Source organism: Nomascus leucogenys, chromosome 19 (assembly GCF_006542625.1).
Source record: "Nomascus leucogenys isolate Asia chromosome 19, Asia_NLE_v1, whole genome shotgun sequence".
NCBI classification, from domain to species: Eukaryota; Metazoa; Chordata; class Mammalia; order Primates; family Hylobatidae; genus Nomascus; species Nomascus leucogenys.
The window spans coordinates 73,566,234-73,593,939 of record NC_044399.1 but is presented as its reverse complement, the minus strand read 5'-3'; the positions used below and the strand labels follow the sequence as shown (position 1 = coordinate 73,593,939).

General features: G+C 44.8%; 1 protein-coding gene across 5 annotated transcripts in view; it reads right to left on the bottom strand.

Annotated features, from left to right (window-relative positions):
- ANKFY1 (ankyrin repeat and FYVE domain containing 1) overlaps nucleotides 1–27,706 on the bottom strand; it is a 104,304-nt gene extending 76,598 nt beyond the window's left edge. For 4 of the 5 annotated variants that reach the window (XM_030800358.1, XM_030800359.1, XM_030800361.1 and 1 more), the window contains exons 1-2: nucleotides 27,659–27,700; nucleotides 5,766–5,958 (exon numbers count right to left, since the gene is read on the bottom strand). In XM_030800358.1, coding sequence (XP_030656218.1) covers nucleotides 5,766–5,958; nucleotides 27,659–27,668 — 203 coding nt within the window. In that variant the 5' untranslated portion in view covers nucleotides 27,669–27,700. Of the gene's footprint in view, nucleotides 1–5,765; nucleotides 5,959–27,658 lie in introns of all 5 variants that reach the window. The other variant, XM_004091554.3, reaches the window with a different exon arrangement.

The following is a 27,706-nucleotide window of genomic DNA, read 5'->3' as shown; positions in this document are numbered from 1 at the left end:
AAAAAATACCATTACATGAATTAACCCATCCACTTAAAAGGAAACCCAAGCCAGGCATAGGGGCTCACACCTGAAATCTCAGCACTTTGGGAGGCCAAGGTGGGCAGATCACGAGGTTAGGAGATCGAGACCATCCTGGCCAACATAGTGAAACCCCATCTCTACTAAAAATACAAAAATTAGCCAAGCATGGTAGCAGGCACCTGTAATCCCAGTTGGTCAGGAGGCTGAGGCAGAAGAATCGCTTGAACCCAGGAGGGAGAGGTTGCAGTGAGCCGAGATCGCACCACTGCACTCCAGCCTGGGTGACAGAGCAAGACTCTGTCTTAAAAAAAAAAAAAAAAAAAGAGGAAACCCAAATAGAATATTGTTTGTATATAATGCTTGACAGAGACAGACACACTCTACGCTACAAGAGTATTGTCTAGAATACACTTAATCATCATTTGAAAGTATCAACAATTCTAGTTCTATTAAAGACCAAGCTGTAACTAATGATATTAGATCACAAGATTAAGAGAGTATTTATTATTTCAAATTATTACAAACTGCTGTTAACACAGTAGAACATTATTAATGGTCAAAGAAGAAATAGAATACTCTATGCAAAACAGAATATCAAACTGTATCAGCACATCCTGTGACAAAGTGTAAAAAATTTAATGAAAACAAGAAGCTACCTACAAAGCACAAATAATTTTTAAACTCTAAATATATTTATAAAGTATTACATCCTAATAACTTAGATTTTCAGTCTGTACTGTTTCAACCATGAGTATAACTTTTAGCCACAAAATTACAAAAATTAATGTTTCTAGAAAATTTCTACCACATTCATGAATGTCAGGTCAAAATTCTATCTTTTGTAATCTGACATACCAAAGGGAAATAAAGATAAGGATTTCATCAATAATGTCTAATAATAATTTTTTAAAACACAAATGAAAACCAGAAAATCAGACAAGTCTCGTCCATGAGGATTCTATGTTGAAACAATTAAGGACCTAGTAATTTTTTTAAAAAACTTGATTCCACTCAATTAAAGAGTATTTCCTTTTAAAACATGGAAAACAGAATGTTGTAACTGGAGAGGAGATGAACAGTTTCTTGTTAGTTTCTCAAACACTTCAACAGGAAAAACTATAGGTTTGCCTGGTAAAAGAATGAGTACAGTAAATAACTACACATAGCCATCGTTTTTAACTACCTTATGGGACAAAACTGTTCTCCTGAACTTGAAATGTAGGCCAGGCACAGTGGCACACACCTGTAATCCCAGCACTTTGGGAGGCCAGGACTAGGAGTCTGAGACCAGCCTGGGCAACGTAGTGAGACTCTGTCTCTTATTTATAAATAAAAAAAATAAAAATAAATAAAAAAGGCTACCAGTTTCTTCCACATTTCTCAACTTAAAAAGTTTTAAAACCTACACATCAGTCATTTCAGCTACTAAGAGATACATAAAAATACTATTTAAATTTTTCAACAAAATGCATGTTATGGGATAAAGGTATTTTTTCCCCTATGTTGGTAAAATATGCCTGCTTTAGAAATTGATTCCTCGGCCGGGCGCGGTGGCTCACGCCTGTAATCCCAGCACTTTGGGAGGCCAAGGAGGGCGGATCACAAGGTCAGGAGATCGAGACCATCCTGGCTAACACGGTGAAACTCCGTCTCTACTAAAAATACAAAAAATTAGCCGGGTGAGGTGGCAGGCGCCTGTAGTCCCAGCTACAAGGGAGGCTGAGGCAGGAGAATGGCGTGAACCCCGGGGGGCGGAGCCTGCAGTGAGCCGAGATCGCGCCACTGCACTCCAGCCTGGGTGAAAGAGCGAGACTCTGTCTCAAAAAAAAAAAAAAAAAAAAAAAAAAAAAGAAATTGATTCCTCAGTTTCAGTTACCACATCTCGACAGCTTAGTCCCCTATGAAGACTCCATTCCCCATCTGATATTCAACCGTAGATAACACAGAGTTTCAACCTTCTTTAGATAAAGAGCAGGCTTTTTTTTTTTTTTTTTTTTTTTTTGAGACGGAGTTTCACTCTTGTTGCCCAGGCTGGAGTGCAGTGGTGCAATCCAGGCTCACCACAACCTCCACCTCCCAGGTTCAAGCGATTCTCCTGCCTCAGCCTCCTGAGCAGCTGGGATTACAGGTGCGTGCCACCACACTCCGCTTATTTTTGTATTTTTAGTAGAGACAGGGTTTCACCACGTTGGTCAGGCTGGTCTCGAACTCCTGATCCACCCAACTCGACTTCTCAAAAAGTGCTGGGATTACAGGTGTGAGCCACCACACCCAGCCTTGTTTTTTTTTTTTTTTTAGACAGGGTCTTACTCCATCCCCCAGGCTGGAGTGCACTGGCACGATCTCAGCTCACTGCAACCTCCGCCTTCCGGGTTCAAGCAATTCTCCTGCCTCAGCCTCCTGAGTGGCTGGGATTACAGGCATGTGCCACTAAGGCCAGCTAATTTTTGTAATTTTAGTAGAGACAGGGTTTCACCACTTGGCCACGCTGGTCTCAAACTCCTGGCCTCAAGCAATCCACCTGCCTCGGCCTCCCAAAGTTCTGGGATTACAGGAGTGAGCCACCACACCCGGCCTAGGGCAGGTTTTAGAAGCTGAAGGGAGACTTGTTGGGAGCCCTAAGATCATACCATAACTAGCTAAAAAGTGACAGGAAGAAAACTGCCCAGTCTCATTCCCATTGTCTCCTAGAAGGACTTCAACACAATGAATGCAAAATAAAATTACTAATCAATTGATAAGCAATTGAGAAACTAAATGATGGGAGTTCTAACAGGAAAGAGCCTCAAAGAGTAGGAGAGATGTGTCTGTAACAGAAAAACATTAGGCTTCCCTGGGCCAGTAAGAAACAAACTTTTCACTTGTTCATGGAAGAAGAGGAAAAAAAAGACGATGGATTATATTTTACAAGAAGCTACATCTATTCAATTTATGGAACTATCCTTTACTCAGAATATATATTTCCTTTTTTTTGTAATAGATTATTCTTTTATTTAGAAAGGGCTAAGTTGATAGCAGTTTTGAATTCTGAGTTATTTTATTGTTATTTGCATCCTCAAAATTTTGATTTTTTTTAAGACAGTCTCACTCAATCACCCAGGCTGGAGTGCAGTGGCACAATCTCGGCTGACTGCAACCTCCACCTCCCAGGTTGAAGCAATTCTTCTGCCTCAGCCTACTGAGTAGCTGCGATTACAGACGTGTGCCACCACATGTGGCTAATTTTTGTATTTTTAGTACAGACGGGGTTTCCTCATGTTGGTCAGTCTGGTCTCAAACTCCTTACCTCCTCGGGTGATCCACCTGCCTCGGCCTCCCAAAGTGCTGGGATTACAGGTCTGAGCGATCTATTTAAAATGTTATAATTATTTGAAAATTTTACTAAGTCTAATGTAGACTGAGCTTCTATCTCCCTAGTGGCTCAAGTCCTTCATTCTTATGTATATTCACATCTGTGTTTCTTTGCCATATCCAGCATCCCAATTCAGTCTTTCATCATTGCTGTTCTGGACTATATGCAACATCACAGGTGCTCACCCTGCTCTTTTCTCTTTACAATTTCACCTAGATGACATTAGTATGCCTTTTTTTGAGACAGCATCTCGCTTTGTTGCCCAGGCTGGCGTGCAGTGGCGCAATCTCGGCTCACTGCAACCTCCACTTCCCAGGTTCAAGCAATTCTCCTGCCTCAGCCTCCCGAATAGCTGGGATTACAGGCGCCTGCCACAACACCCAGCTAATTTTTTTTTAGTTTCAGTAGAAACAGGGTTTCACCATGTTAGCCAGGCTGGTCTTAAACTCCTGACCTCAGGTGATCCGCCGCCTTGGCCTCCTAAGTGCTGGGATTACAGGCGTGAGCCACCATGCCTGGCCAACATTAGCATGTTAATCTTTATTTTTTTTTTTTTTTTTTTTTTGAGACAGAGTCTCGCTCTGTCGCCCAGGCTGGAGTGCAGTGGCACAATCTCAGCTCACTGCAACCTCCACCTCCCAGATTCAAGCAATTCTCCTGCCTCAGCTTCCCAAGTAGCTGGGATTACAGGCACCCACCACCACACCCAGCTAATTTTTGTAGTTTTAGTAGAGACGGGTGTCACCGTGTTGGTCAGGCTGGTCTCAAACTCCTGACCTCAGGTGATCCACCTGCCTCGACCTCCCAAACTGCTGGGATTACAGGCGTGCGCCACTGCGCCCAGCCACATGTTAATCTTCTTAAAACACCACCCTGATTATGACAGTCCCCAAAACTAGAAAACACACAGCTCTACTTCCTAGAAGACCAAGTCCAAACTCCTCACCTGAGCATCCTAATGCAATCTACACTGCTTTTCCCACCTCTCACTGCTCCTCTACATGGGCAAGTACCCTAAACTGGCCCCCTCTCTGTCATCTAAATCCTCATATTTCCTCATCTTTGAGGCTTTTCTCAGTTACTGCCCTTACTTCTAATACCACTGTCTTTACCTATTAAATCCTATCCAGCCTTTAACATCTACCTCAAAACTCACTTAATAACAAAAGCTAACATCCTATTGCTGCTATAACCAGTGAAAACAATTTTTTTAAGTTTTAAAAAGAAAAACGACAGCTAACAACTGAGCGCTTACTATGTGCTATGCAGTGTTCCAAGTGCTTAACATGCATTTATTGATTTGATCCTCACAACAGCCCGAAGATAAGTAGCAGTAGTAACCTCATTTGACAGATCAGGAACCTGAGGTATGTCATATAGATTGAAGTCGCATAGCTAGTAAGTGGCCAGCTGAGCTGCTTCTTTTTTTTTTTCTGATGGAGTCTCGCTCTATCACCCAGGCTGGAGTACAGTGGCACAATCTCAGCTTACTGCAAGCTCCGCCTCCCGGGTTTACACCATTCTCCTGCCTCAGCCTCCTGAGTAGCTGGGACTACAGGCGCCCACCACCATGCGCAGCTAATTTTTTATATTTTTTGTAGAGACAGGGTTTCACCGTGTTAGCCAGGATGATCTCCTGACCTCGTGATCCACCCGCCTCGGCCTCCCAAAGTGCTGGGATTACAGGCGTGAGCCACCGCGCCCGGCCCTGAGTTCTAACAGAAGCTGTCAGGCTCCAGAGTTCAACCTCAGCCATCATGATACACTCTCCAACTAGTTCCAAGACTGTTTTGCTTTGATCATCTCAAGAGAAACGGACCTTTGCCCTCTGAATTCCTAGACATGAAAGCCAATTCCTGCTTGATTAGCAATGCTATCACCATGACACTCTTTGCTGAAGATAAGCAGTGAACGAGAGACAAAAATTTTGCCTCAGGCCCGGCATAGTGGCTCACGCCTGTAATCCCAGCACTCTGGGAGGCCGAGGCAGGCGGACCACGAGGTCAGGAGATCGAGACCATCCTGGCTAACATGTTGAAACCCCGTCTCTACTAAAAATGTAAAAAATTAGCCGAGCACGGTAGTTTGCGCCTGTAGTCCCAGCTACTCGGGAGGCTGAGGCAAGAGAATCACTTGAACCCAGGAAGCAGAGGCTGCAGTGAGCCGAGATCTCGCCACTGCACTCCAGCCTGGGCAACACAGCAAGACTCTGTCTCATTAAAAAAAAAAAAAAAAAAATCTTGCCTCAAGGAGCTTCTATTCTAGGGAATACATTTGCTAATATCCTCATTAGAGAGAAATAAATTTTGGAAGACAGTGAATGAGAAAAGCTGTAGTGTGGCCCAGGAATAAGGCCAAAGGGCCTTCTGCATCCAGAAGCTCTGCTCACCTATACTGCTCCTGCTCGTAGAGGGCTGCCACGATGGCCAGCAGACGGCTGATGAAGGACTCGCTGCTGCTTTCCTTGTTTGCCTGCGCAGCCAAGAGAGTGCAGCGCTTCTCTGTCTCTGCCAGTTTCTTCTGCAGCTTGACATACTCTTGTCGTAGAAGCATCAAGTGCTTCTCCAACTTGGCCACCTCCTCTGTAAGGAAAACAAGGAATCAAGTTTACCGTGGCTGGTGTAAAGCAGGCGACATTCACTAGTCCCTCATCCCACAGATGGGAAAGCTCCCAAAGTGATCGGCCACTTGACAGTTCTACTATTTCTTAGTGATAGTCCTACAGGATCAAGAATGGCTTTGATGGCTGGGTACAGTGGCTCACATCTGTAATCCCAAAACTTTGGGAGGCCAAAGCAGGAGGAATCACTTGAGCCCAGGAGTTCGAGACCAGCCTGGGCAATGTACTGTCTCCATGTTTTTAAATATTCATTAAAAAGAAAAAAAAAAAGAATGGCCTTGTTTCAGGGTGCTGGTCACTGAACCAAGAAGACCATCATGGTTACAGGGATTTCTCCTCTCAGAAGCTCAATATTATACAGTATATGACAATGAAGAGATGTACCTAAAGATGCTGACAGGCACCTGCCCTGCAAATCCTTTACCATAAAGCCAGGAATTCTCCAGGAGAAAAGGCTACCAAAATCACCCAGATTTTTTGAAACCACTAATAGTAATAACAATTTCCTACTTTTCACATGTTCTTCTAAAAGCTTTACATAAATTCCCTCATTTAATCTCTCTTTTTTTTTTTTTTTTTTTTTTTTTGAGACGGAGTCTTGCTCTGTCATGAGGCTGGAGTGCAGTGGTGCCATCTGGGCTCACTGCAACTTTCGCCTCCTGGGTTCAAGCGATTCTCCTGCCTCAGCCTCCTGAGTAGCTGGGACTACAGGCACATGCCACCATGCCCGGCTCATTTTTTGTATTTTTAGTAGAGACGAGGTTTCACCATGTTGGCCAGGATGGTCTCAAACTCCACACCTTTTGATCCACCCACCTCGGCCTCCCAAAGTGTTGGGAGTACAGGCATGAGCTACCGCGCCCAGCCTCTTTTTTTTGTTTTTAAAGAGATGAGGGTCTCACTATGTTGCCCAGGCTAGACTCAAACTCCTGGACTCAACTGTTCCCCCTGCCTCAGCCTCCCACAGCTGGGACCACAGGCACATCCCACTGGGCCCAGCTTCATGTCATCTTCATGACAAGCCTATGAGGCAGGTACTGCTGTATACCAGCCCCATTTTATAGAGGACGACACTGGGGCACAGAGAGGTTACAGATTTCCCCTGGGTTGCAAGGCTGGTGAGAGGACAGGCTGGGATCTGAGCCCAACATTCTTTTTATTTATTTTTTATTTTTATTAATTTTTTTTGCACACAAAACAATAAACATTTTCTAAAAATACATACAAACAAAAAGATGCGTATCAAACATATTAGGAAGGTTGCACATGGGAAGAGCCCAACATTCTTATTCCAGGGCCTGTAATCACATTAACCACGCTCCCCAACCCTGGCACCTATCCTCCTTCAGGTGAGGATCAGGGCAGTCAGTAATGGTTCAGATGGAGGAAAGCCATCTTCCACAGGTGCGTTGGGGCAGGTTAAAAGGTTGAGAACCACTGTATTTGATTAATTAAATTCAACAAGCATTTATCAAGTGCCCACTAGGTGCTGGACACCGCACGATGGTAAGCGCACTCTGACATACCTGTCCTCGGAGCCCTGAGTTACTCAGAAAAACAAAGATAAATACTTTTTCTTTTCTTTTTTTTTTTTTGAGACAGAGTCTCACTCTGTCACCTGGGCTAGAGTGCAGTGGCACAATCTTGGATCACTGCAACCTCCGTCTCCTGGGTTCAAGCGATTCTCCTGCTTCAACCCCCCAAGCAGCTGGGATGACAGGTGGGTACCACCACACCCGGCTAATTTTTGTATTTTTAGTAGAGACAGGGTTTTGCCATGTTGGCCAGGCTGGTCTCAGACTCCTGGCCTCAAGTGATCCACCCACCTTGGCCTCCCAAAGTGTTGGCATTATAGGCATGAGCTACCATGCCCAGCCATAAGTCAAATAACTTTTGTTATAATTTATAATTAAAATAATTACAACAGTCAAATGCAAAACTACAACTCTACATTAGAGAGCTAGAAGGTAAAAACAGTTATGAGAGCCTAGAAAGCAAGTTAACTGAAAAGGTTGGGAAAGGCTTCCCTGAGGAAGCAGTCATGAAACTTCTCCTTCGCCTGAGCCCTGGAGTCTTGAGAATGGATGAGATAGGGGATTTACACAACCATGCAAATTGGCAGCTTTATCAATCAAGGTCTCTATGGCTCCACAGTGCTGCTACAATCATCCTCTGGGCCTTGGTCCCTTCACCCCTCCCTCTTCCACATCACAGACATTCCAACTCTTGACACTGCCCTCAAGTCCATCTCCCATCCAACCTGCCTCATTCCATGCCAACACCCTGAGAAAACTGAGCTACTGCCAATAACTCCCACCGTCCCAGCAATGGTTCCCATCTCCCCTTTGCTTCCTCAGAAAGGGTATCTCCTTCCTACCCAAGTGTAATCCCCCTATGTGCTCCCTAAATCTCATCACTCTCCTTGCTCCTCAGGATCTTTGCTTTATCATCAACCACCCCATCTCCGAATTCCAGTCTCTTTCAACTGGGTGGTTCTAGTCAGCATATGAGCCAGTTTAAGTCTCTTATCTATTAAAGCACCCTACTTCCACATCACATCTGAAATCCTCAGCCCCACCATCTCTAGCTACCATACACCATTGTCTCACCTGCCATTCCCTCTTCTGTCCCCACCATCCCCTTGAAACTCCTCTCACCCATGACCTTCTAATTGCCAAGTCCAATGGACTCCTGCCAGTGGTTCTCCTCCTAGACCTCTGATACCACATCACACTGCTGTCCATCCCTTCTCTTATTTCAGCAACCACAATACCATCCTCTGATTATGGTTCTCTGTCTCTTTCACATGCTTCCCTACATCCTTTCCCAATCTTTTCTTTTTCTTTTTAAAGAAATAGGGTCTCTGTCACTCAGCCTGGAGTGCAGTGGCACAATCCTAGCTCATCACAGCCTCAAACTCCTGAACTCAAACTCCTGAAACTCCTGAACTCAAGTGATCTTCCCACCTCAGCCTCCAGAGGAGCTAGGACTACAGGTGCTTGCCACTATGCTTAGCTAAATTTTGAATTTTTTGTAGAGATGGGGTATCACTATGTTGCCAGGCCTGGTCTCAAACTCCTGGGCTCAAGTGATCCTCCTGACTCAGCCTCCCTAGTACCTGGGACCACAAGTGTGTGCCATCACACCTGGCTATAAATTTTTAAGTTTTTTGTACAGATGGGCCTTGCTATGTTGCCAGGGCTATGTTGCCTTACACTCCCAGGCTCAAGCGAGCCCCCTGCCTCTGCCTCCAGAGTAGCTAGGACCAGAGGTGTGCATACTTGGGAAGCTGAGGCAGGAGGATCCCCTTGAGCCTAGGAGGTTCAGGCTGCAAAGAGCCGAGATTGTGCCACTGTACTCCAGCCTGGACAACAGAGCAAGACCCTGTCTCAAAAAAAAAAAAACCAACCAGCCGGGTCTGGTGGCTCATGCCTGTAATCCCAGCACTTTGGGAGGCTGAGGCGGGCAGATCATGAGGTCAGGAGTTCAAGATCAGTCTGGCCAATATGGTGAAACCCCATCTCTACTAAAAATACAAAAATTATCTGGGTGTGGTGGCATGCAACTGTAGTCCCAGCCACTCGGGAGGCTGAGGCAGAAGAATCGCTGGAACCCAGGAGGTGAAGGTTGCAGTGAGCCGAGATCGTGCCACTGCACTCCATCCTGGGTGACAGAGGACAGTCCGTCTCAAAAAACAAACAACAACAACAACAAAAAACAACCAAACAAAGAAAAAAAGTTATGAGTAATAGAGAAGACAGGCAATTATGCCAACGCAGTGAACCCTGAGAACACTCTGATAGGGGATGCAAATGGAGTGCGGCAGGAGACCTCCTGGTTTAAGCTAGTGTAAAGAAAATGTTCCAGAAAAGTAGCATCTTACTTCAAAAGATTTAAATAAAGCCTGTATTTGTTTGTGGCATACTGGACCCAGAAAATGCAAGAGAAGGTTTCGATCTTTTATTTTCTTTGTCAGATTCTCCTTTTAAGCTTGTATCAGTCAACAAATTTGTCAAACAGACAAAGTACATAAACACAGTACATTTCTCTATGAGAAATACAAATAATTATGAGCCCAAGCCTCGCCCTCTTTTCCAAGAGTTCACCGACAATAATGTCAGCCACTCACCAGCTGCTATGCAAGTCAGCTGAAAACGATGGCTATAGTATATATCACATCTTGCTAGTTCAACCTGGTGGCTACAAAATTGTATCCCACTTGCCAAGAGACAGCCTCCAGGTTTCCGCAGTGGTAACCTTTTCTTCCACAAGCACCCTGAACCCTCTAACCTTGGTTTCAATCATACCATATTCTAGCCAACCTAAATCTTTTGCTCCTCAAGAACTCCAACTCAGCATGACTATAGCTGGCTGGGGAATTTCCATTTCCATTTCCATTTCACTTAAACTGTCAATCTGCAAATATTTATGCACTAAGCATTTTGACAGATTAGGAGGTGCCTCTTTTAAGAGTTAAAAGAGGAATCTAGGCTGGGTGTGGTGGTTCACACCTGTAATCCCAGCACTTTGGGGGGCCCAGGCAGGAGGATCTCTAAAGCCCATGAGTTTGAGACCAGCCTGGGCAACATGGTGAAACCCCGTCTCTGCAAAAAAATACAAAAATGAGCCAGCGGTGGTGGTGGGCACCAGAAGGATCGCTTGAGCCTGGTGGGAGGTAGAGGTTGTGGTGAGCTGAGATCACACCACTGCACTCCAGCCTGGGCGACAGAGAAAGACCCTGTCTTAAAAAAAAAAAGAGAGAGAGAGAAAGAAAAAAAAAATGACTGGAAAGTTGCTGACTCCTCTATCTAAGCCTTCAAATGGAGGAGATCCTGAAAGCTCTGTTTCAGCCATCTTCCCCCTCTGCTCTCTAGGAAACCATACACATTTCCTTAAATATCAGTTATACACATAAATTCTAAAATCTACAGCAACAGCCCTAATCTCTCTACAGAATTTCTGATTCAAATATGTAGCAGCTGACTGGACAATGACACAAGATATAAACTACCAAGGTAATGAGCAGAGAAGAGCCAAGATAAAAGCAGGGCTTTAGCATGATTTGGGGCTCTGAGTCACAAAATTACAGATGCTCCCCCACCCGGCAGCTTTTGTTGGGGGAAACCCAAAGGATCACAAATGCACTCAGGCAGCTTATGAGCACTTATCAGTGCTACTTCAATTGCCATACCATTTCACAGTATAATGGAGGAGTGCCTATGGCTGAGACATTACCAGCCCGTGGGGAATACTGTCTGCTTACAAACAGCAATGCAAATGTGTCCTTGAAGTGTCACCAAGCTGTACAGTTCTTACAAGAAAAAGTACAACATTACTCTGAGCAATAATGGAGAGAGAATTTACACTGCACAGGTTCTAGGGCTAGACTGACTACTGCCTAGTTTTGATACACCTCAGGCAGGTGACTCATTCTCTTCATCTGTAAGGATGTTGTAAACACTGAAAGTACTAATACATGTAATAACCTTAGAATACAACCTGCCCTGCAGTAGGTGGTCAAAAGATATTAGCTATTATTACAGTTCTTAGAAAGGCAAGCTGGGGTAGTCGGTCCTGTGTTGCATGATTCTCCCTGCACACTGATAGCCCACAGCACTCATTCCAGAGCCTCACTGACTGGGTTTGACCCCAGCTTACCCATTTACTAGCTGTGTGACCTTGGGCAAGTTACTTACTCCTCTCTGTGCTTCAGTCTTCTCACGTGGAAAATGAGACTAATGATATTATCTTAGAGCAGGTGTCCCCAACCTCCAGGCCGTGGACGGGTACTAGTTTGTGGCATGTTAGGAACTGGGCCACACCCAGCAGGAGGTGAGCTGCGGGCAAGTCAGCATGACCACCTGAGCTTCGCCTCCTGTCGGATTAGCAGCAGCATTAGATTCTCACAGAAGCGTGAACCCTACTGTGAACTGCGCATGCGAGGGATCTAGGTTGCATGCTCCTTATGAGACTCTTAATGCCTGATGATCTGAGGTGGAACAGTTTCATCCTGAAATACTCCCTTCCCTACCCCATCTATGGAAAAACTGTCTTCCACGAAACCAGTCTCTGGTGCCAAAAAGAATGGGGACCACTGTCTTAGAGAACTATGTGTAAAGTCATTAGGATAGGTTAAATCACTCGGAACAGTGTCTGGTTTAGTAAGGTTTACCACTGCTGCTACTCCTCCGCCTACTTATTCTTCATCAAGTGGCCAGTTTTCAGCCGTGGTTTTTTCTTCGTCCCCTTCCAACTTTCATTTGAAAAGCAAGCCTAGAAATTTAATTAGCCAGGCATGGTGGCGCATGCCTGTAGTCCCAGAGATGATGCCACTGCATTCCAGCCTGGGTGACAGAGCGAGACTCTATCTCAAAAAAGGAGAGGAGAGAGGAGAGGAGAGCAAACCTAGAAATTTAAATAATAGATAAAACCTAGAGTTTCACCAAAAAAGCTACGCTAAGTATCAGTGAAGAATGCCAGGAACTTCCAATTTTCTCATGTTTCTTTCCAAATAATACCTATCTGTTCTCCATGAGTGCAGTCTATGGTCAGACTTTCAATAAGTATCCTTTCTGATAGTTCATCACTCTTGGGTTAACAAAACATGCTTAAGACAAAAAAATCTGCATTCATTACGAATAGCCTAAAATAAAGAGTGTCTATTGCAAAAAAGTAGTTAATCAGCAAGTTACCTCTTCAGAAGTTATATGGCACACTCAGAAGAGAAACCAAGAATGATTTTTAGAACACTCTTCCTTCTAGGTCAAGAGTTGGCATACTTTCTGTAAAGGGCTAGATAGCAAATATTTCAGGCTTTGGGAGCCATACAGTCTCTGTGGCACTACTCAACTCTGCCAGTTGTAACACAAAAGTACAAATTAATGAATGTGGCTGTTTCCCTAAAAATACTTTATTTATGAACACTGAAAATGGAATTTCATATAATTTTCACATCATGATATATTGGTTTTTCTTCAACCAGGTTAAAATATTTAAAATATAGCTAATATTTATAAGTTATCTTTATATGTTACATCTATAACATATAAATAAATTCTTAGCTTAAGGACTGCACAAAAACAAGTCGACAGGTCTCAGGTCAGATTTGGCTGAAAGGCCATACAAGCCCTGTCCCCCTGCTGGTGATTTTAAAGAATTAGGATGTTAAAATGACACCCAGAGCCAAATGAAAAGGGAAGAAAGCAGTTTATCTGGAACGCCTAGAATTCTGTAACCTCTCACTTCTTACCAAACCCTAAGCCACAACAGCAGCCACTGCATCTTCAAGATATGCCTCTCTCCAAGCTTAGCTCCTCACCCTCAGAAACAGGCTCACACTAACACCTCCTACCCCTAGACAAACATCTCTTCCACACAATTATGCTCTTGACTGCCCAATCTATCATATGCTTTGCCTTCTCCACCCATTTCTTACGAGTCCTCTTTAGTCACTACTTCCTGCCTTACCTCCCTAACCTTCTGAAACTTGGCTTCAACCCACATCACTCTACTAAACAGTCACAATGATCAAATCACCCACTTTGATGACCTTTTCCTTATTCTTCAAGCTCCTCAACCTCTCTGTAGTCTCCGACTCTCAACCACCCCATTCTTTATTTTTTTTTTTATTTTTTTTTTTATTTTTTTTTGAGACGGAGTCTTGCTGTCCCCCAGGCTGGAGTGCAGTGGCGCGATCTCGGCTCACTGCAGGCTCCGCCCCGCCGGGGTTCACGCCATTCTCCTGCCTCAGCCTCCCGAGTAGCTGGGACTACAGGCGCCCGCCACCTCGCCCGGCTAATTTTTTTTGTATTTTTAGCAGAGACGGGGTTTCACCGTGTTAGCCAGGATGGTCTCGATCTCCTGACCTCGTGATCCGCCCGCCTCGGCCTCCCAAAGTGCTGGGATTACAGGCTTGAGCCACCGCGCCCGGCCAACCACCCCATTCTTAAAACTCTTGTTTTGGCTTCCTAACTCCATACTTTAGCTTTCTTCCTAACCTTGTTACAGACCCTTCATCTCCTATTCTGACTACCCACTTTCTAAAACGGCACAGTGCTGCAAGGTGCAGACCTACGTCTGAACTTTTTCTAAATTTTCTTCCTTGAACGTGGTCTCATACATACCCATACTTTACTGTCACTGCTATAAAAATGGACCCAAATCTCTCTTTCCTTCAACAGCTCCTGCTGAAAGAATAACTGACTGGTACTATAAACTCGACAAGTCCAAAATCAAACTTCATATCTTCCTCAAATCAAAGTCTTCTTCCTACTTCATTTCATGTTATCAAAGCTCTAGGTTATCAATGTACAGGCTATGATAATGCATTTATAATAGTATACCAAACATACAAAATATTTAGAGATAAATTTAACAAAATGTGCAATGCATGCACACTGAAACTATAAAACACTGCTGACAGAAATGAAAGGCAACTGAAATAAACAGAGAGTTATATGCTACGCTCAGGGACTGGAAGGCTCAATAGCTCAATATTGTTAAGATGTCAGGTCTCTCCAAATTGGTCTATAGATCCAATACCTTCCCAATAAAAATCCCAGCCAACTGTGTTTGTAGAATTTGAAAGAATGATTCTAAATTTTTTTTTTCTTAAAAACAGGGTCTCCCTTTGTCACCCAGGCTGGGGTGCAGTGGCCTGATCATAACTCACTGCAGCCTCGAACTCCTGGGCTCAAACAGCTAGAACTACAGGTGAGCACCACCACATCTGGCCAATTTTTTTGCACAGACAGGGTCTCAGTATGGCGCCCAAGCTGGTCTTGAACTCCTGGCCTCAAGGGATCCTCCCACTTCGGTCTTTTAAACTGCTGGGATTACAGGCATGCACAACCACAGGCAGCTGATTCTAAAATTTGGGTGGAAATGCAAAGTTCCTAGAATAGCCAAAAAAATTCTGGGCGGGGGAAAGAAAAAGGTTTAGCATTTACCTCACTCAAGGCTGCACATAAAGCTACAGTAAATAGGACAGCATCATACTGGCATCAAGATAGATATCCAGAGCAATGGAAAATAACAGAATCCAGGAATAGACTTTGACATATACAAACGATCTGACAATGGTGTGAAGGCATTTCAATGAAGAAAGAGCAATAGGACAGAACAATTGGAGATCCATATGAAAATGCAAACCCCTCTTCCTAGACACCACTACATATAAAAACTAACTCAAAATCACATATCTATGTGGGGGTTACAACTGTAGCCTTTCTAGAGCCAGATGAAGTCCCAGCTACTCAGGAGGCTGGGGAGGAAGGATCACTTGAGCCCAGGAGTTTGAGGCTATAAAGCACTATGATCACATCTGTGAACAGCCACTGCACTCCAGCCTGGGAAACCCTGTCTTCCTATCTCTTTAAAAACAAAAACAAAAAGAAACAACAATTTTAAAAAATGAGCTTCAAATCACTGACAGGGAAAATTTTAAAAAATTAAATAAAAATAAAAAAAAAAACCAAAAAACTACAGAACTTCCAGACTAAAACACAGAAAAAATCTTAGTGACCTCAGATTAAGCAAAGATAAACTGTTAAAAAAAAAAATTACAGAAGAAAAATGGCTAAATTTGACTTTACCAAATTTTAAAAACTGTTCTTGAAAAGTCATAAAAAAATAAAAAGGCAAGCCACAGACTGGGAGAAAATATGCACAAAACATCCAACAAAAAACTTGCAGACAAGGCTGGGCACGATGGCTCACGCCTGTAATCCCAGCACTTTGGGAGGCCAAGGTGGATGGATCACTTGAGGTCAGGAGTTCGAGACCAGCCTGGCCAACATGGCAAAACCCTGTCTCTACAAAAACACAAAAATTAGCTGGGTACAGTGGCATGCGCCTGTAGTCCCAGCTACTCGGGAGGATGAGGCAGGGGAATCACCTGAATCCAGGAGACAGAGGTTGCAGTGAGCTGAGATCCTACCACTGCACTCCACCCTGGGCAACAGAATGAGACTCCGTCTTAAAAAAAAACACTTCTATACAGATTACATTAAGAACTCTTACAACTCAATAAGACAACCCAATAAAAAAGGGCAAAAAAACTGGAGAGTTCACCAAACAAGATAAATGTATAGTAAATAAGCACATGAAAAGATGTGCATCATTAGTAATTAAGATGCAAATTGAAATCACAATGAACTACCACTACACACCCACTAGTATGGCTAAAATTAAAAAGTTATGGCAAAGATTTGGAGAACTAGGCCAAGCCCAGTGGTTCACATCTATAATCCCAAAAGTTTGGAAGGCTGAGGCAGGAGAACAGCTTGAAGCTAGGAGTTCGAGAACAGCTGGGCAACAGAGTGAGACTCCCGTCTCCACAAAAAAATTTTAAAAATTAGCCATAAATTTTATGTGGTGGTGTGTACCTGTAGTCCTAGCCACTTGAGAGGCTGAGATGGAAGGACTGCTTGAGCCCAGGAGTTTGAGGCTGCAGTGAGCTATGATCATACCACTGCACCCCAGCCTGGGTAACAAAAAACAGACAAACAAACAAACAAATTGGAGAACTAGAAGCTAGAAGCCTGATACATTGCTAATGGAAATGCAAAATGGCATGACCATTCTGGAAAACAGTTTGATGGTTTCTTATAAAGCTAAACATATACTTGCCTTATGGCCAACAATTCCACCCCCAGTTATTTCCTCAAAATAAACACAAAGAATTCTATTTAATTGTTCAATGAAGCTTTATTCATAACAACTGGAAACAACCGGAATGTCTGGCTGGTAAACAGACACAACTGTCACACATCCATATAACGGAAGAGCACTCAGCAATAAAACAGAAGGGACTGATATCAGACACATGAGGTACAGATGTATCTCAAAAGCAATATGCTGAGTGAAAGGAGCCAGGTACAAAAGACTACATACCGTATGATCCCATATGAAAGTGTAGTTTCATAGTAGGCAAACTAGGATCACTTGAGGTCAGGAGTTCGAGACCAGCCTGGCCAACATGGTGAAACGCTGTCTGTACTAAAAATACAAAAATTAGCCGGACCAGCGTGGCACACATTTGTAATCCCAGCTACTGAGGAGGCTGAGGCAGGAGAATCGCTCGAACCCGGGAGGCAGAGGTTGCAGTGAGCCCAGATCAAGCCACTGCACTCCAGCCTGGGCGACAGAGCCAGACTCCATCTCAGAAAAACCAGACAACAACAACAACAACAACAACAAACCATACTAGGCAAACTATAGCAAAAGAAAGCAAATCAGTGATTGCCAGAAGCCAGGGGAATGGGACTGACTGCAAAGGAATTCAAGGGAACTTTTTACGGTGATAGAAATCTTCTAGCATGGTTGTGCTGGTGGTTATATGACTGTATGTATATATTTGTCAACTGACAGTTAAAATTGGTACATTTTATTGTTTGTCAATTACACCTCAATAAATCTAACAATAAACTCCTTCCTCTGGGATGTACCGTGCCATCTTTCTATTCCTTGCTGATCACATCAACATTTCCTTGAGGCCTTAGCATCATTCCTGTTGCCCTTCTCATCCTTCTACCTCTCTATTCTATCCCACACACATCGTTATTAATCTTCCTAAAACACAGCTCACCTAACCAAACAATTTCAGCTGGTTCCCCACTGTCTACAAAAGTACCAGTTTCCTAATGTGGCATTCTGATTCACTTAAGAAGTTTCTTGAGCACAGAAACCATCTTATTCACTGGCAGTATCTTGAACCGTGTGGCACGCATGGTCTTTGAGCATTCAGAAACTGCACACAGAGGAATTTCAGAAATCTTCTGACTTAATAAATTACACGACTTTACCTACCATGGTAGGCAGAAAAATGCCCCCACCCCCATAAGATACTAATATCCTAATCCCTGGAACCTGTGAATGTTACCTTATATGACAAAAAAAAAAAAAAAAGTCTCTGCATTGACCAAAACACCGTTATGCAGCACATAACTGTTCATGTATCCTTGTAAGAGGGAGCAGAGGGCCGGCCGCAGTGGCTCACGCCTGTAATCCCAGCACTTTGAGAGGCCAAGGCGGGCAGATCATGAGGTCAGGAGGTCGAGACCATCCCGGCTAACATGGTGAAACCCCATCTCTACTAAAAATACAAAAATTAGCCAGGTGTGGTGGTGGGTGCCTGTAGTCCCAGCTACTCGGGAGGCTGAGGCAGGAGAATCGCCTGAACCTGGGAGGCAGGAGCTGCAATGAGCCAAGATCGTACCACTGCACTCCAGCCTGGACCACAGAGTGAGACTCCATCTCAAAAAAAAAAGAAAAAAGAAGGCACAGAGGGAGTTTGACCCACTCAGAGTAGAAGGTCTTGTGAACACAGAACAGAGAGAAATTTGAAGATGCTGTCCTTGAAGACTGGAATGATGCAGCCAATAGCCAAGGAATGTCAGCAGCCTCTTGCAGGTGGAAGAATCAGGAAAAAGATTTTCTCCTAGAGCCTCCAGAGGGAATAGGCCCTACTGAGACCTTGATTTGAGCCCAGTGATACTGATTTCAATCAGACTTCTGTCCTCCAGAATCATAAGAACACGTTTCTGTTGTTTTAAGCCATCAAGCTTGTGGGAATCTGTTACAGCAGCCACATGAAACTAAAACACCTATACTTACAAACAAAAAATTCTGTATAGTAAAAGATTTTAATACCCTAGTAACTTTTTGCTAGATTACTGTCAACATCATTTTATGGAGTAAAAGGAAATGTACACTTTCCTGTAATATTTTGCAATAAGACAGAAAGTGGGAATTAACATTTTTTATGTCTCCTATGGCAGTTAAGTTCTTCACATTCATCATCTCAGATTCTAACTATATTGAAAAAGTAATATACTAACAGTGAAATTCACTTGGGTTAAGTGGGTTGCCTAAAATCACACAATTAGCAGAAGACAGACTCAAGATTTGTGATCTTAAGCCAGAACCCATCCCATTAATACCATGATGCCAGATTTCAGCTCCAATATCCGAACACCAAGATTAGTCATTAATTAATCCAGGAATTAAATGAGCTCCTTCCATTTCCTACCGCAAACGCACTCTACTCCCCTCCGGCCACTCCAGTTCTAACCCACACTGTATTCAGTCTTTTTAGATTAACACCACCCTGGCATTTCTTTCTCTACACTGCTATAGTTCTTCTATTCTAGCCAAAACTTTAGCAATGAATTAGTGTTCTTCATGGAATTCTTTTTTTTTTTTTTTTTTTTTTTTTTGAGACAGAGTTTCTCTTGTCGCCCAGACTGGACTGCAATGGTGTGATCTTGGCTCACTGCAACCTCTGCCTCCTGGGTTCAAGCAATCCTCCTGCCTCAGCCTCCTGAAGCAGCTGGGATTACAGGCGCCTGCCACCATGCCCAGCTAATTTTTTTATATTTTTAGCAGAGACAGGATTTCACCATGTTGGCCAGGCTGGTCTTGAACTCCTGACCTCAGGTGATCCCCTGGCCTCGGCCTCCCAAAGTGCTGGGATTACAGGCATAAGCCACCGTGCCCAGTCTCTTCATGTAATTCTTTAATGACTAAATGACTTTATACCTATTCTGCTTTAACTCTGTCCATTAGATAAAAGAGAAATGACTGTAAAGGCTGTGATAACATTCTGTTTGGAGAACTACAAGAATAATTTTTTGTTCCAGGCTTATATTAGGATCTTCCACAAAAAATATTTCATTAAAGTGTCAGCTTCCCAGAAAATACTATCTTCCTTGTTGGCATCAGATTAGAAAAGCTCTTCACTGGTGATTAATTACCACCACTACTACTTTTCTTTTTTTTTTCTTTTGAAACGGAGTCTCACTCTTGTTGCCCAAGCTGTAGTGCAATGGCAATTTGTGTGCCCAGCCCACAAATCTGGATGTTTAAAAGCTCCCAGGTGGCTGGGCTCGGTGGCTCACGCCTGTAATCCCAGCACTTTGGGAGGCCGAGGCAGGCGGATCACGAGGTGAGGAGATCGAGACCATCCTGGCTAATATGGTGAAACCCCGTCTTTATTAAAAATACAAAAAATTAGCCAGGCGCGGTGGCAGGCACCTGTAGTCCCAGCTACTCGGGAGGCTGAGGCAGGAGAATGGCGTGAACCCAGGAGGTGGAGCTTGCAGTGAGCTGAGATCGCGCCACTGCACTCCAGCCTGGGCGATAGAATGAGACTCCGTCCCAGAAAATAAAAAAGCTCCCAGGTAACTGTACTGTGCGGAGTTCTCCAGGTTGAGAACTATGTACTAATGGAATGAAGGAGAGAGGAAAGCACAGATGTGAGAGGTGTACAGCATCCAGGGGATTTGGTTACTGATGCAGATCTGGGGGGGAGTCGGGGATAACTTTTTGGTTAGTGACTTGAGAGTCTGGCTTAACAGTAGTGCCATTAATCACGGATATAGAAAAGAAAACCCGGTATAACTAGAAAGCACAACATGCATGCTTATTTGAAATACTTTGCCTTCCCCTCTCTGTTCTGCAAGTTCCATTAAGGTTAAGGTTGTGTCTTGCTCATTTTGTCATCTCTGGCATAGTAGCTTGCACCTACCATAAAATACGTTTTTCCTGAACGCAATTCAACTGTTAGGTTCGTCTGCCTCATATTACAGTCAGTGGCATGACTTACACATCTTACAAAAGCTCACCTTGTATAGCAGTGACAATTGGGCTGGTTTCATAAGAGATGCACAACAAATATTAGCTAACTAGCCATTTCCACCCCAAACTCCTGACTGGAAACACTTCTAACTTACACATCACCACATAGAAGTATACCGGGCAAAGCAAATATGTCCAAAAGTGAGGTCAAAATATTTGTTCGCAAATCTATTCCTCCTCTACCTCTTAGCAGCCCAGCCATTTGGCTGAGTCATCCAGACCTGGAATTCCTGAGTCATGTTTGATTCTCTCCATCAACATTCAACCAGGTTTCAAAAGTCCTGTCTTTTATATGTTCTGTGGTCTTTCTCCCATCAGTCCTCACCAGCCCCACAGCCCCTACCAAATGGCTCACCATCAACTGCTACAGCTTGCTCTCTGACTTCCTTTCTTCCCAATCCATCCTCTACACTGCAGTCATTTCGTCATGCCTCACACAATTCCTGTTATGTCGCTACCGTGGCTGATTCCTTTCAGTAGTATCGCTCCAGAGTCTCAGAATAAAATCCAAATGCTGAACCAATGCCCTTAATAATCTGGCCCTTAACATACTCTTCCAACTTCACATCCCACTAAGTCCTTCCACCTAGAACAGTGACCTCTCCTCAATCTCATGTCCCCATGTCCAAAGGAGGGCCATTTTTCAAAGCTCAGCTCAAGCAATGTCTCCTGTAACAAGACTTTCCCTGATTATCCAAAATACATTCCCCATTACTTCCTTAAAAAATCTCTCCCTGAGTTTTCAAAGTAACTCCTAAGCATTTTTTACCTTTCACCTTACAATGGCGTTTCTCATATACAATTTCTTTTACCTCCCCTCCTAGACTTCAGAACTCCCAGTGAATAAGCTTTAGTTCTGGCTATTCTTATTTAACTACCAATTACTTCTCCCTCTATACCCATTCCATGGTTATCTCCTCCTCCTCCAGATGGAGTTCAATAAATACCACAGGTTCAACAGGAGATTCTGGGGACATAGCAGTTTCTCATTTTGTTCAGCAAGGCTGTAAATCATGATAGTATCTCAAATTGCCTACAGCAAATCACCTTGCCAGTGACAGAATCCTGTGTATCTCAGCACAATTCAGTAGCTTTACTTTGACATATCCACTAATGGATAAATTTTATTTCTCGGTAAAAATAGTTCACAAGGAGAAAGCTAATAGCTACAGCTGGTGACAGTAGTCACCAGGAAAGGGAGAGAAAAGAAAAGAATGGTATAAAAGGAACCGTCCTTGAGAGGTCTCTGGACTATATATAATTATCAATGACCTGGGACATCTGTTCAATAAGTAAAACAATAAACAGATAAATTTCAGAAGTAGGGCCGGGCGCGGTGGCTCACGCCTGTAATCCCAGCATTTTGGGAGGCCGAGGTGGGCGGATCACGAGGTCAGGAGATCAAGACTATCCTTGCTAACACGGTGAAACCTCATCTCTACCGAAAATACAAAAAATTAGCCAGGATTGGTGGCGGGCACCTGTAGTCCCAGCTACTCGGGAGGCTGAGGCAGGAGAATGGTGTGAACCCGGGAGGGGAGCTTGCAGTGAGCCGAGATCGCGCCACTGCACTCCAGCGTGGGTGACAGAGCCAGACTCCGACTCAAAAAAAAAAGAAAAAAAAGTGGAAACAGCAAAGTTCCTTCTTTCCTTATTTCTACCAACCTCCACTAATGAAGCATTTTCTGGAACAGGACTATCCAAAGCACTTCTGGCAATGGTGCAAGTGTTCTATTAATCTGTGCTGTCCATTAGGGGGAGCTACTAGCCACATGGCTACAGAGTACTTGGAATAGGACTAGCACAATTGAGAAGTTAATTTTAAATTTTATTTAATTTTAATCAAATTTAAGTGGCCACATGTGGCTAGTGACTATTGTGTTGGTCAATGAGTACCCAGGACATGGAATGTTTTCCCCATGTTGCTTGGGTTGTTGTCAAAAGTATTTTTCTGATCAAATTCCATCAAGTTAACAAAAGTTTAAGATAAATTTTCTGTTCAATATACAATTTACAAAAAAATTACATTTTTTTCAATTTTTACTTTTACTGAGGAAAAGAAACGGAGAGTGATTTTAGAGGAGGCTCAAGAGAAAGACTGTGCGCCAGGGTGAAAGCATCAGGCGCTGTGGGAAAAGCATCAGTCGCTGTGGAAGAAACATTAGGCGCTGTGGAAAAAGGCTCTTCCTGCAACTGAGAAATATCCTACCATCCCCACAGCTACTTGTGAGCTACAGATGATCCCCCTTTTAAAGCTGAGGACACTGAGACTGACAGCAATTAACTGACTTGCTTATGATCACAGCTTAAACTAGGATTTAAATCCATGTCCAGCTGCAGAGTCTGAGCTCTTAAACACTACATTTTATTTTTTTATTATTATTTTTTGAGACAGTCTCTTGCTCAGGCTGGAGTGCGGTGGCACGACCTCGGATCACTGCAACCTCCACCTCCCGGGTTCAAGTGATTCTCCTGACTCAGTCTCCTGAGCAGCTGGAATTACAGGCACATGCCACCACACCTGGCTAATTTTTGTATGTTTAGTAGAGATGGGGTTTCACCATGTTGGTCAGGCTGCTCTGGAACTCCTGACCTCAAGTGATCTGCCCACCTTAGCCTCCCAAAGTGTTGAGATTACAGGCATGAGCCACCGTGCCCGGCCTTAAACATTCTATTTTAGTTGCTAAAACAAAAATGGGCTAGATGAAAAGTAGGTTAGGTAGCTCTTAGCAGACTTATGTTATCCAGAGCATAATAAAAAGGTGGACCAGCCAGTTTGCTTGACAAGAGGCTAAGGATGTATCCAGGCAACTTTTCTTGATGGCTAGCAGGTGATGCTCAATAAATTCATACATTCCTTCAACCACAGCCATGATTCTAAGCTGGGAGATACAGGAGTGAGCAAAACAGACCAAGTTCCTGCCTTCATGGGATTTATATTCCAGTGAGGGATGCTCTCTAATGAGATAACAACTGAACAGACACTGAGTGAATAAAGTGGGTCAGTTGTGTGGAGAAACAGTGGAGGACTGTTCCAGGCCAAGGGAACTGCAGGGACAAAGGCAGAGGTAGCAGTATGTTGGGCACACACAAAGAACAGGAAAAAAGTCAGTGTGGCAGGGGCACAGTGAATGAAAGTAGGGAATAAGCTCGAAGTGTTAAGTGGGGCCCACACCCTGTTAATACTTAACAGAGAATTGGAATATATTTTAAGGTTATGGAGAACTGTGAGAGTTGGGCATTGAGGGGCAGGAGTATTAAGAAGAGTGGGAGAGACATGATCTGACTGATGTCTTAAAGGGAACACTAGAAACTGTGAAATTAGGCTGTGAGAAAGCAAAATCTAGGAGGAAAATTTAAAAGCAACCTTTTAATTGGAACCTTTTGAAGTAGTTCACTTGGATTACAAAGGAAGCTTAAGGCTGGGAGTGGTGGCTCACACCTGTAATCCCAGCACTTTGGGAGGCCCAGGCAGGTGAATGGCTTGAGCCCAGGAGTTCAAGACTAGCCTGGACAACATCACAAAACCCCAACTCTACAAAAAATACAAAAATTAGCCGATGTGGTGGCATGCACATCTGCACTCCCAGCTACTTGAGAGGCTGAAGTGAGAGAATCACTTGAGCCTGGGAGGTGGAGATTGCAGTGAGCTGTGATCACGCCATTGTACTCCAGCCTGGGTGACGGAGTGAGATCCTGTCTCAAAAAAAAAAAAAAAAAAAAGTACCACAAATGAAGGTTAGATTAGACAGCCGCAGAGATGTAGAGCTGGGGAATAAAACTAATTTTAGGACAGACTTTAGCTAAATATATATGGTCAAATGAATAGCCATGGATAGACGGAAGGAAAGAAGGTTGTTCTCTAAACAAGTCCCATAAGAAGCTGTATCCCCAGTCTCTCAGGATCCTATTTACTATTCCTAAGCACTATCTCCCACATTCTCACACGGCCAACCAACCATTATCAGGGAAGTTCCCATAGTGTTTACAGATCATTCAAGTTATAAGACAGAGATATCTGCTATTTATTTATATTTAAATAACTCTCTCCAAACAAGCATAGCAGGCTCTGAGAATCTGATTAAAACACAAGCAGTATTAATATCCCACGGAACATTTTCTACCTAATCTTGCCTTCCTTTGCATAGCAAGCACCTTCAGGTTAATGAGCTAAATGGCCCAGAATGCCTCCTAGTTGAAGTCTGCAACATCGTTTCTAAAAAGCTTAAATCCCAACAAAAAGTTGGGACACAAAAAAGGTAAAAGAAAAACTGTGGCTGGCTGGGTGTGGTGGCTCACACTGGTAATCCCAGCACTTTGGGAGGCCGAGGCCAGCAGATCAGCTGAGGTCGGGAGTTCAAGACCAGCCTAGCCAACACAGTGAAACCCCATCTCTACAAAAATTAGCCGGGTATGATGGCAGATGCCTGTAATCCCAACTACTTGGGAGGGTGAGGTGGGAGAATCGCTTGAACCCAGGAGGTGGAGGCTGCGGTGAGCCGAGATTGCACTATTGCACTCCGGCCTGGGCAACAGAGCGAGACTCCCTCAAAAGGAAAAGAGGAAGGGAAGGGGAAGAGAAGGAAAGAAAGACTGTGAAGTCAGAACTTCATGACTGCTTACCTAGCTACCCCCCTGCTAATTTAACCCTGAAAGGATGTCTTCTTCGTGTGTTGAAGGAGAGATACCCCACTGGCGAGATGTCTCTCAAGGCGCTTGCCGGATGACGAGTATGCTGACTCAGCCTGTATGAGCTCCTCAGGGCTGGACCCCGACTGCAAAGCACAGCACGTGCTCAGTAAAGCTGCTGAATGAAAAACCAGCCGCCCTCCACAATCTCAACCTTGTTAATGTATTCCCAAAATACCGAACTTACCTTCCTAGTGTAAAAGCGCCAGACTACCCACTACCTCACAGAAGACCTTCCTGAACCTTTCTACCCACCTCACTCCTGTGAGCAACAGCTGTCTGCTGTGTAAAACAACATTCTGTGATTTACCCAAAAAGTAACTTCAGGGAATGCCTTGGGTTTTTGCTCCTTTTCTTACTCCTCTGCTTTCAGGCAATATTCACCTAAAGTTTCCCCCTCCAGGGATATGGTAGAAAAAGCAAAGATAAAAACTGGCTGCCTGCCAGGCGCGATGGCTCATACCTGTAACCCCAGCACTTTAAGAGGCCAAAGCGGATGGATTGCTTGAGCCCAAGAGTTGGAGACCAGCCTGGGTGACACAGTGAGACCTAGTCTCTCTCTTTTTTAAGACAGGATCTTGCTCTGTCGCCCAGGCTGATGCAGTTCACTGCAACCTCCGACTCCCGGATTCAAATGATCCTCCCACCTCCCTAGTATTACTGCTGGGACCACAGGCACCCGCCACCACTCCATTCACTCCAGGCTGGAGTGCAGTGGCACGATCTCAGCTCACTGTAACCTCCGTTTTCCGGGTTCAAGCGATTCTCGTGCCTCATCCTCCCGAGTACCTGGAATTACAGACACGTGCCACCACACCTGGCTAACTTTTGTATTTTTTGTAGATACGAGGTTTCGCCATGTTGCCCAGGCTGCTCTTGAACTCCTGGCCTCAAGCGATCCTCCCACCTCAGCCTCCCAAAGTGCTGAAATTACTAGCGCGAGCCACCACACGGGGCCAAGACCTTGTCTACACACACACACACACACACACACACACCTTTTTAATTAGCCGGGTGTGGTGGCGAGCGCCCGTGGTCCCAGCTACTCAGGTGGCTGAGGCAGAAGGATCGCTTGAGCCCAGGAGGCTGAAGCTACAGTGAGCCATGACCGCGCCACTGTACTCCGGCCAGTGGGACAGAGCGAGATCCTGTCTCAAAACACACACACACACCCCAAAACCAACTGGGTGTCAGTCCCAGCTATCTCTGTAACTTTGCCTAAATTCCTTTATCAATAAAGGGCAAATACACACGCCAGGCCTCCTTCACGAGGTTATCTGAAGTCTAATGCAAATGAGAAAAGCCGACCAACTGTCACGTCCTGCCCAAATCTAAGATCCATCAAGTGACGGGTTCAGTCAAAGCTCAAAACCAACAGGACAGGTCGTGGCCAAGCACACTGCAGTCACTCAATAAACAAAGGTCAAATAAGGAATATTCTTCTCCAATAATGGGGTAAAGAGGAGAACCACGCTGCCCAGATCCAACAATGTCGCTGCACGATTCCTGACAGGTAACTCCCCGTCTCTGGGCCTTCTTTCCTCCTACGTGTACAATAAGGCTTTCACAATGAAGGCTTCTCACTACTGCTACATTAAGAGAGGCAGACTGAGAGACCAGAGTGCCTTAAGCTGCAATGTCATGAAAAGTGCACCAGACCAGAGGGTAGGCACTGGACTGGGAGGCAAAGGCACAGAGGTCTGGTTTGAGCAGCCCTCTTGTGAGCAGTGTGACCTTGGCCAACTCCCTTCTCTCAAACCCCTTCCTCCCGTTTTCATCTGTACGCCTGGCCTGAAGGCAGGGGTTGCTGCAGAGCCAGAGCCGCCAGTGCGCCCGCCTGCGGCGTGGGCAAGCTTGGCGCTGCCTCGCCCCCACCCCACCCCACCTCACCCCACCCCAGCCCGAGGAGTCCCACGCTCTTCCGCAAGCGAGGGATGAACCCCTTCCGGAAGCAGGACGTGCCAAGACAGCAGTTTCGATTTCCTAAGGAGAAGGCTTACTTCCCCCGGCGTCCCGGCACCGCCGGCAATCAAGAACCTCCCCTGCTGCCCTCGGGGCCCCGCGGCTGCACGCAGCACCGGCACGGGACCTGCCAGCCCGCCTCCGCAGCCGGCCGCAGTCCCGCAGGGTCGGCATCGCGGGAGGGGCGTTGTCATAGGAACCGCGCTCCGGACCCCGGCCCGAGAAGCTCAGGAGAGGCTAGACAGGAAGGCTCGCGAGACCCGCGGAGCCCCCATGCAACCACGCCCGGCCCTCCCCTCCCACGGCAGCTTCGCACGGCCAGCAGCGCCCCCACAGCTCCGCGTCTTCCCGCGCGGCTCCACAAAAAACCCTACCTTCCGCCATGTCTGGCCCGGCACTGCCTGCAGTCTCGCGAGAAGTGC